This window comes from Pinus tabuliformis, chromosome 5_2, assembly GCF_031772625.1.
Source record: "Pinus tabuliformis cultivar Carrire ecotype Pingquan chromosome 5_2, CPIR1, whole genome shotgun sequence".
In the NCBI taxonomy this organism is placed as follows: Eukaryota; Viridiplantae; Streptophyta; class Pinopsida; order Pinales; family Pinaceae; genus Pinus; species Pinus tabuliformis.
This window is the reverse complement of record NC_142306.1, coordinates 656,022,078-656,031,657: the sequence shown is the minus strand read 5'-3', so window position 1 is coordinate 656,031,657 and position 9,580 is coordinate 656,022,078. Positions and strand designations below refer to the sequence as shown.

General features: G+C 38.0%; 1 protein-coding gene across 3 annotated transcripts; it reads left to right on the top strand.

Annotated features, from left to right (window-relative positions):
* Nucleotides 1-2,860: 2,860 nt before the first annotated feature.
* Nucleotides 2,861-4,776, top strand: LOC149160767 (UDP-glycosyltransferase 91B1-like). Of its 3 annotated transcripts, none has more exons than XR_016261811.1 (3): nucleotides 2,861-4,125; nucleotides 4,357-4,459; nucleotides 4,601-4,776. XR_016261811.1 is itself a non-coding variant. In XM_089436796.1 (2 exons), the coding sequence occupies exon 1, from the start codon at nucleotides 3,018-3,020 to the stop codon at nucleotides 4,098-4,100; it is 1,083 nt and encodes a 360-aa protein (XP_089292922.1). In that variant the 5' UTR covers nucleotides 2,861-3,017; the 3' UTR covers nucleotides 4,101-4,125; nucleotides 4,601-4,776. The 3 variants fall into 3 exon arrangements, 1 of the variants encoding a protein (XP_089292922.1); XR_016261810.1 differs by having other exon boundaries at nucleotides 4,282-4,459; XM_089436796.1 differs by lacking the exon at nucleotides 4,357-4,459.
* Nucleotides 4,777-9,580: the final 4,804 nt, after the last annotated feature.

Below are 9,580 nucleotides of genomic sequence, written 5' to 3'. Positions count from 1 at the left end.
TGTCTAAAAATAGACTTTGCGCCAAAAATAGCCTGCGGGCCCACTTAGTGAAGTCGACTACTTTTCACTAAGCTCCATCATCTTGTTGCATTTTCAACATGTTACTTAGCATTCTTTGTTTTCTTTTGCTACCTAGACCTCTGATATTCCAAGATTTGAATTTCATAATTAAAGATTTGTAAAGGATTAACTGATTGGATCTTTCATCTTACCAGAATCTATCATTAGCTTTCCACACTCCATTAGGAGCTCATTTTGCTTTTTTCTACCTCCTTTCCTAGATTTCCAGTAGCTAATCCTGGATTTAATTTCATTGTTTTCACCCCTTTGTTCTCCTGTTTGTGGATGTTTTTACCTTTCTCCAACCCTTGTTCCTGAGTTTTCCATAAAAACAATTGTTGTATTCTGTTGCATTCTTCTTGAGGCAGAGAATCTATCCCTCCTTTGGTTCCTTGCATCAGGAATCCTTCCAGATCCAAGTTTTCCTCGTCGAAAATTTCTTGTAGTTCATGATCTTCCAGATCTGTTTCACTTTGGGTCATTTCCTAATCCATTTCCATTTTTGTTTCACTTCTCATGGCTTCTTTTTGAGAATCGATCTTTGGAGAATGATTTTTGTCCTTTTTTTTTCTTTTTCTTTAGCATCTACCTCCTGATATTGATTCTCTCTTGTGATTTCTTCAGTCTCTTCTAGCACTTGAAACTTATTCTGATTGCCCTTCTGCCCCTCAGTATGTTGTTGCTTTGACCCCTTTTTTCCTCCCCTTCTTCTGCTAGCCATTTTCTGAAAGCTTTTCGTGTCCTTCGTTGTATTATGTTTTTATTTGTTATCTTCTTTGTTGAGAGGGCAGTCTCTTAACAATTGCCCATGTTCATGGCATCTTCGGCATCTCAAAGGGATATGTTCATAGTCTACTGTCTGCACCCACTCCTCATCAAAAACTTCCAGGATAACTTCATCCAGAAGTGCTCCTGATAGATCCATTTCCACTCATATCCTGGCAAAGGAGGTATATTTTCCCCTTCTTGTGGCTTCAGAAGCTTTGACATAGCGTCCTAGTTTATTGCCAATGGCCGTCAACAATTTAGTTTGCCAATAATCAAGCGGTAGAGAGTAGGGCCTTACCCACACAGGAACTGAAGAGAAAGTCTCCCTCTCTGGGACAAACTTCATTTTCCAAGGTTTCATGTAGAGACCTGCTGCAGCAAAAAAGTAGGGTCCTCCTTCAAATATTCTGTCTTTGTCTTCGATGTTAGAGAACACTATTGTGAAGAATCCTTTTGACCCAAGATGTAGGTCAATGCTTCCTTTGGGCTTCCAATGATACTTGATCCACGTCTGCAAAGCCTTTTCAGTGGGCCATAGTCCCATAAATTTACAGATAATGGCATAGGTTCCCATATGCTCCTTGTGCTCCTACAGTGCAGGATCATTTAATATTACTCGAGGAGTGATTTCTGCTTTTGGTTTGTAAGGTCCTTTTTGTTTTTTGTCTCTTGAACCCAGACTTTTGTCTTCTTCCTCTTTGTCCTTTGTGTTACTATTTTCTTTTGTTCTGGTCCCATCTATTTCCTTTTCATTATCCTTGTTTTTGTCATTCATGCAGCCTTTACTACTTCCAGTTGGTGATTTGCTCCTGCTGGCTACTGCGTCTTTGTAGGAGGGAGGTGTGCTCCCTCCCCTGCCACTCTCCATTAGAATCGAACATTGCTCGCTATTGCAACCCTAGTCACTTCGGCTCTCCCGCGCTCCTGAAGTCATCAAGGCATCCAATTATCGGATATCAACCATATCAATTGCAACCATAATTGAGATTTTTTTGAATGGCTTGTGGAGGCTTCGTGTACATTGTATCCCTTATCATTATCAAACTATACTAACACTTCCATTGAGAGGTGAAAAGAAAGGCGGGTAGGACGAATTTTTCTTTCATTATTATTAAATTGAGATTTCTTTGAACCACATTTGAAGACTTAGTGTACATTGTATCTCTTATCATTATCAAACTATACTGGCACTTCCATTGAAAGGTGAAAAGAAAGGCCGGTAGGACGAATTTTTCTTTCAATATTGTTATTAAATTGAGATTTCTTTGAGCGGAGTGTGGAAGCTTCGTGTACATTGTATCCCTTATTATTATCAAACTATACTAGCACTGCCATTAAGAGGTAAAAAGAAAGGCTGTATCCCTTATTAGTCCCTGCCTGGGACTCTTAGCAATCGATCGTGCGTTGACTGCCTATTAATCTCTTATTTGACCAAAAAATATTGCTATACATCACAATTTTAACCAAAGTTTTCATATTAAAAAATAATATAAAATTTATTATGTAATTGCTGATTGGCCAACAAAGTTGAGGGTCTTATTGCCGGCTTCGCAGGTTTCAAGACGGGTAAAAGTAAGATATCCTAAGTTTTTGGTAAGGTTGCTGAATTTCCAAATCCAAATTTCGTGGCTTTTTAGTTTTACCCAAAGTTTTCGGAGGTCTTATTGCCGGGGATATCGATTGAACGTTGTGACAATTCATCTTACCCAAAGTCGAGTTTGCAGAATGTTGTGACAATTAATTTTATCCAAAGTCCAATTTACATTTTATGACAACTGATTTTAAGTTCGGGGCAAAGTTTTTTTAGTATATGTTGGAGACTTAGAGCAGGTGGCAGCTTTTGGTCGTGCACAACAGCCAGCTGTTGGTGTCAGGAGACTTCTAGCAGGTGGCAGCTGCCGGTGCTTGTAATACCGTGTTGAGGGCAACCGTTTTCCTTTCTAATTTAGGAGATTATGCCAAGGAGATTATGCTAAGGAAAACACAGGACCAGGCCCTGTGAACCCTGGGATCAGACCGTGAAGACCGTGGTTGGCTCTGTCTATCTCAAATTTGATGGAAAAACCCCTTGAGATTCTTCATTTCCGTGATCGAAAGGTTTGTATTGTTATCCCCGTTACAAGTCTTATTGTTAGGTTTTTTTTTCTTCAAAGCTCTGGCAGAGCCGCGCAGGGTTTTAATACGCTCTGATGTATAATCATGTGCCGTCCAAAGAGTCTCATGGCGCAGCCTTAGTCTTTTGTGGAATACAATTTATTCCGGCAGTTTTTTTCATAGTCTTCTCCCCAGCCACCCGCGCTCATTCCTTCCACCCAGCTAAATTGCGAAACCCAGGAATAACTGTTGAGGAGGTGGCTGCTCCGCCCCGTGGTTTCCCATCTTCTGCTATCTCGTTCAGCCTGTACGAAGCGCGGGGTGAATTGCCTGCGTACAGAGAAGTACCTGGGCAACTCTCTCCAGCGTTTCGGACGGCTAGATGCCTTGAAGGATGCCTGGCAGTGGCTGTGAAATCGTCGTTTGAAGACGAAGATAAGTATATTCGTTATTTCCAGGACGTCACCAGTGTCCCGGTGCTTTCTGTCGGCCCACTTATGCCAGTCCTTCAGCCCGTTGCCAGGGGCAGCAAGGGCTCGAATCTGATGGAATGGCTGGACAAGCAGAGGGAAGCGTCCGTCGTGTTTGTGTCGTTCGGCAGCGAGACGTTTCTGTCGAGAGAACAAGTCCGCGAGCTGGCGCTGGGGTTGGAAGCGAGCGGTCTGATGTTTCTGTGGTCTCTGCGTTCTCCAGAGGCCGACCCGTTGGGGCTCCTTCCTGAGGGATTCCAGACTCGAACTCGGGACATGGGGATTATCACTGGGGAATGGGTGCCGCAGCTGCGGATCGTCTCACACCCGGCAGTAGGCGGGTATCTGTGCCACGCCGGCTGGAGTTCCGCCATGGAGGCGCTGAGCTTTGGACTGCCCCTCATACTTGTGCCCATCAAGTTTGATCAGTTTTTGAACGCGCGGCAAATAGCGGCGGAATTGAAAGCCGGTATTGAGATCGAAAGGGAAGACGATGGCTCTTTTCTAAAGGAAAATGTCTGCGAGACTGTGAGAAGGGTTATGGTGGGGGACGAGGGGAAACATTTGAGATTGAAAGCGGCAGAGGCCCGTGACATTCTAGTGGGCAATAATGGGCGCCAGCAGAGCTACATCGATGACTTTGTTCAACGGATCGAACAGTTACGAGGAAAGAAAAATATGGAAGCGGCCGAGAACATTAGGAACTGAGATGTATTGATGGATTGATACCTGGGTAAGTGAGTTGTTTTTTATTTTAATCAAAGTAAATTTGATAATATTGGTCAATAATTTGGAGGAAGTCCAAAATCAAATCCGCATAGGATTAAAATTCTCTGGTTTATTTAAAAAAAATTAATAATAATGTGAATTATATGTTAATTTGGGCCAGATCAAGATCAAACCTTTCGAATTATTTATTGAGAAACTTTTCTTTTAAACTCGACAACTCAACCTGGCAAATCAGGGATGTGGCTGGAAAGCTTGACTGTTTTTGGAAGACCCTCTCTTTTTCGAAATGTTAGAGTGTTGGGTATTCTTTACATTCACAGGCGAAGATCCTATAAGTTGTAATATAAAGATTTCTCTCTTACCTGAAATATCCAAGTAGAGGCTTGATGTTATTATAGTTGTACAACTACTCGTCATTGATCTTTTCTAAAAGAGAAATCTAAACCTTTTAGTAGAATTTTTTCTTCGTTGTGCACCAGATGATTTTGAAGGCGAATGACATAGGTTGCAGCTGTGAACTTAGTATTGCTGTAGGGTTCGTACGCAGTTACTAGTGGTTCTTTGAACCTTTCGTTTTGCTCCGGACTTTTCGGTTTCTCCAAAAATGTTCTTGCTGACAAAAGAAAATGATGCTGAAACAGAGAACCATTATTGATATTGTTGTTAGTCCCCGCCGTGCATTGCTGTAGGGTTCGTAGGCAGTTACTAGTGGTTCTTTGAACCTTTCTTTTTGCTCCGGACTTTTTGGTTTCTCGACAAAAGAAAATGATGTTGAAACAGAGAACCATTATTGATATTGTTATTAGTAGCTTCCACAATCACGGTGTGGATAATCATTGAAATGGAATTATTTTTAGTGTGATTTTTTAGATTTTCCATGCTTAAATTTGGTCAAAAAATTTAAGGTAAAATTTTGATTTGTGTTATTTAAAATCATTTTTCCGTTGTACATATAAATTCTACACCCTGAAAAAACTTCGAAGACAACTAAGCAAAATTTTTAATTTTTACTATTAGTTCAGTTGATTATTATCGGGATGAGTCACAAATAAGCAACGTTAATATCTCGATGAGTCACAAATAAGCAAAGTTTTTAGGCCTTATCATCCGGGGAGATGTATATCTCAATCTGTGAACAAACTTGACCGAGTGAATGAGGAAATTTGAACAAGTGGCAAGTATGAAGTTGCAAGTGGAGAGTGGGATGATGCAAGTGGCAAGGGAAGCCAACGCAACGGATAGGTTCAGAGCAACAGATTAATAAGCCGATCCATTCCAACCATTGATCCAATAGTAAAATCTAGCTTTTGTTCATGTTCACAAGCTATTTGTGACTGTTGTTTATCCAGTAGAAATCGATCGACCTAGAGGCAGAAGAAGCATTTCTGCTTCTTCCTGTTCCGAATCTACTTGATATTCCGAAGCTAGTTATTGTTTATCCGGTAGAAGTCAACCCAGAAGCGTAAAAGGCAGAATCTAGTTGTTGTTCCTAAGCTAGTTATTGTTTACCCAGTAAAAGTCAACCTAGAAGCTTAAAAGGCAGAAGATAACATCTTTCCATATCGAGATATAAAATAGCATATTCCCCGGTTTTAAAGCCCATTGTTGTTGCTCCACCAAAGTGGGGTTTTAAGCTGCTTTGCCCATGGCTGTAAGCTGTAAAAGTTACTGTGGTTGTAACCTGCCAAAGTTACTGTGCTGGAAGATGGGGTTTTAAGCTGCTTTGTCCATGGCTGCAACCTGCAAAAGTCGTTGTGCTGGAAGAAGCTTGCGGTGGCTTCACCACGCATTTCGGGTTTGAATTTCTTTCCTTTCACTTGGGGTCTCACTTGGGGCACTGGGGGTTTGAATTTCCTTCCTTTCTTTCACTTGGGGTTTCACTTGCGGTTTTAAGTTTTAAGTTGTTTTATCCATGTCTACTACCTGCAAAAGGTTGCAAGAGTGGACTAACTGTAGACATGCTTCAATAGTGGACTAATTGCACAAAGATGTTGTGGGTAGACATTGTTGCTAAACAAACAGAACTTATGCAAATTCAGTTTCATTGCTCAATATAGAGAATAAAAAATAATTATTAATATTAATTCATGACTAACAGACAAATTATGTTCAGTATTTTTAGGTTGTTACATCTAATGTATTCTCCAATCCAACTATTATCTTCTAAACTAATTCCAGTAAAACTTTCAGTAAATGTGTGGTGTGGTAAATATATTGAAACAAAGCTTGGTTTATTATCTTCTAAACTAATGTATTCTCCACTCCGACTATTATTTTCTAAACTAATTCCAGTAAATGTATGGTAAATATATTAAAACAAAACTTGGTTTATTTTAATTAATGTACAATGCTCAACTATAACTTTTGATCTGTAATAACTGTGTCCTCTCCCATTCTAACAACCTGATCTGCCTCTAAACATTGGCCTCATAAATATTCTACTATGAAAACGAGGATGTTGAGAACTTAACCATACATAAAATATGGGAAGGTATTTACCTTATTATTTTCTATGGAGATTTCATATAGATGGTGACAAAAATGGCTAAGAATTTTGCAGAGCCCATATTTGTACATCTTAATTTTTCTCTGCAAGGCCGAAAGCCTTTGAAGTACACCTCTCTGGGTCGATTGGAAGAAAAATATGTGTGATAGGTCCGGTGAATGAATCGAACCAATCGTCAATGTTTCCCCGCGGTATCCTCATGCACACAACAATCGAATCAACCAACACTGCAATCGAATCAACCAACACTACTGAATTGAATATTGACTCACAGTCATATCTACTGAACTGAATATTGACTCACAGTCATATATAGTGTAGCAATTACAATGAGACGGAGCAGTAGAGTGAAACCGTACCCAAAACTTCGATGGGGTCCTTCACAATACTGACAAGCTTCATGGGGGTCCTTCACAATACTGACAAGCTTCATGGTCAGATGCTTGCAGTAAATGAAGACAACCTAGAGAGTATGGCTCCTAGGCTCCTAGATAAAGCTCTATGGGTCTGGACCCTGCACGACAGATGAGTAAATAAAGATAACTGCTGGCTATGGGTCTAACAAACCCCCCTCGCTTTGATTTCCCAGGTTGCTCGAGCTGACTGAGGTGCTAAAGTTGGTGTAAGGATATGGAAGTAGTTGCTTTCTATCTGTAGGATCTACTGTCTTTAATGCAACTGAAACAAGAGTGGCATATGGAACTGAGTTTTGATCTCGAGTTCCATATCTTCGATTTCGAGGATCATTCAGATCTGGCCTTTGCTTTTTTGTTTCCATATCGAGTTCGATGATCCTTCAAAATTTCAAATTTCCTATATTAAGTGCAAAAATTTACAGTTCTGAAAACTTCAGATTAACTGCATAAAATTAAATTTCAAGTTGTTCGGCCCTGTACATTGTTTTCCATTGAATTTAACTACAATCTGCTCTAAGAACATCAAAATAGAAGCAACTCTATGTTTTGTGGTTACAGTACTCATACGAAGATTGTAACCTCCATGGGGAACAAGTGGCGACCATGCAATGTAACTTCTTTTTCTCCACGGAATATTTTATATTATTTATCAGGTTTTCTCCTGAACGTGACCCATTTAGAAACCCAAGAAAATTTCAGTGAAACTACAACGAATATATTCATTATCGGTTCCGTGATCTATTTTTGTTATCATTGTCTAATGCTCTAAAGATGCCTCGCTGTTTTTATAACGTTATTATAATGCTAAGTGAAACAAATATATTCATTATCGGTTCCGGGATCTATCTTTGTTATCATTGTCTAATGCTCTAAAGATGCCTCGCGGTTTTTATAACGTTATTATAATGCTAAGTGCAACAAACATGCGAAGGGATATTGGCAGCGATATTCGTTAATTTAAATATTGAACTTTATTTATGTGTTTTTTTAATTAAATTGATTAATTAAGAAAATATCATATGTTTTTTTGTTTTTGAGATAAATTTTGTTTTTTAGAGATAAATTTTGAACCATGATATTGTAACATATATTATTTTATTATTTAAATATATGATAAAGTTAAGAATTTTTACATATATTAATTCCTTTTATAATAATAATAATAATTTATAATTTAATTAATTTTTGATAATTTTTTATTTATTTTAACCACCTAAATATATTATGAAATAAGTCTTTTGAGTTTATGATGAATTTATGTTTATCACTATTAATATATATTTTTAGTTAAATTATTAAGAGGGTTAAGTCGTTTAGAGGGTTTGGCTAACAAAAAGATCAATCAAAACAATAATTATCTTTACTCGTTGTAGTGCTCTTTGCACATGTGGCTTGGGGTGTCTTTGTTTGGGTGAATGTTACATTTGCACTTGGGGTCAATTGTTCTAGTATTTTCATTGTTCCAGTGGTGGAAGATTGAAGTGATTTTTTGGTTCGTGTGCTTAATGCTATCAATTCTTACTTCTTTGTTTCTTACTGGATTGACTGTATAAGTTTAAATCAGCTAGTGTACTGCACTTTCTTCCTATTGGACTGAATTGGGGGGTGGGACGAAATTGATTGGGGAATCCTTTCTTTGCATGCTTATGTACTGTATAAGTTTAAATCAGCTAGTGTACTGCACTTTCTTCCTATTGGACTGAATTGGGGGGTGGGACGAAATTGATTGGGGAATCCTTTCTTTGCATGCTTATGTATTGTGAAAAGTTGGCGAGATTTCTCCAGCAACTTTCAAATTTTCTAGCTCGATTTCCCAATCTCTCCTGCTATTTCAGGGCTTTTGTCCCACTCTCCAAGGCTGCATATTGAGGTGGTTGTTGATATACTGGGATCCTTCCGTATAAAAGTATCTTATCTTATCTGCAATTTGTTCGGTGAATTTTCAGTGAATTTTATTTTTAGCTAGACGTGTTAGTTGGTATGAAGAGCATGGCGCCTCAAACATGAGGCTGCCTCGCATGGTTATTTTTGAACGTGGAAAGCATGGCGCCTCAAACATGAGGCTGCCTCGAACATTACTTAGCTTTCAAGTATGTCTCTTAAATATTTTTTTCCATCGTCGAGAATATACTAAAAATATCTATAAAATTGGTATTCCACAATATTCTTTATCTTATCTCTTTGCTTAATATATACACGCAAATATTGATAAATCTTATCTGTTTTCTTAATATATGCACGCAAATAATTGAATTTATCATATGTTAATATGCTTCTTCATTTTTAAAATCTTTAAAAATGGTGAAGGCATTTTCTCTATCTATATTTAAAATAGAAAAAAACCCAATCAATTTGAAATTGGTATTAGGATTTATAATAATTAATTTAAATTTTAATCGTTATGAATTACATTTGGGCTTTATTTGAGACTATTTTAAGTGATATGTTTTATTCATTATAAGAATTTTTTTTTTTTTTTTAATTCCATCTTCATATCTAAATTTACTTATAATAACTTAAAATAAAACATATAATTC

Bases quoted from the DNA above. Each gene is read 5' to 3' on its own strand.
- LOC149160767 (XM_089436796.1), top strand. From the start codon at position 3,018: ATGTATAATCATGTGCCGTCCAAAGAGTCTCATGGCGCAGCCTTAGTC.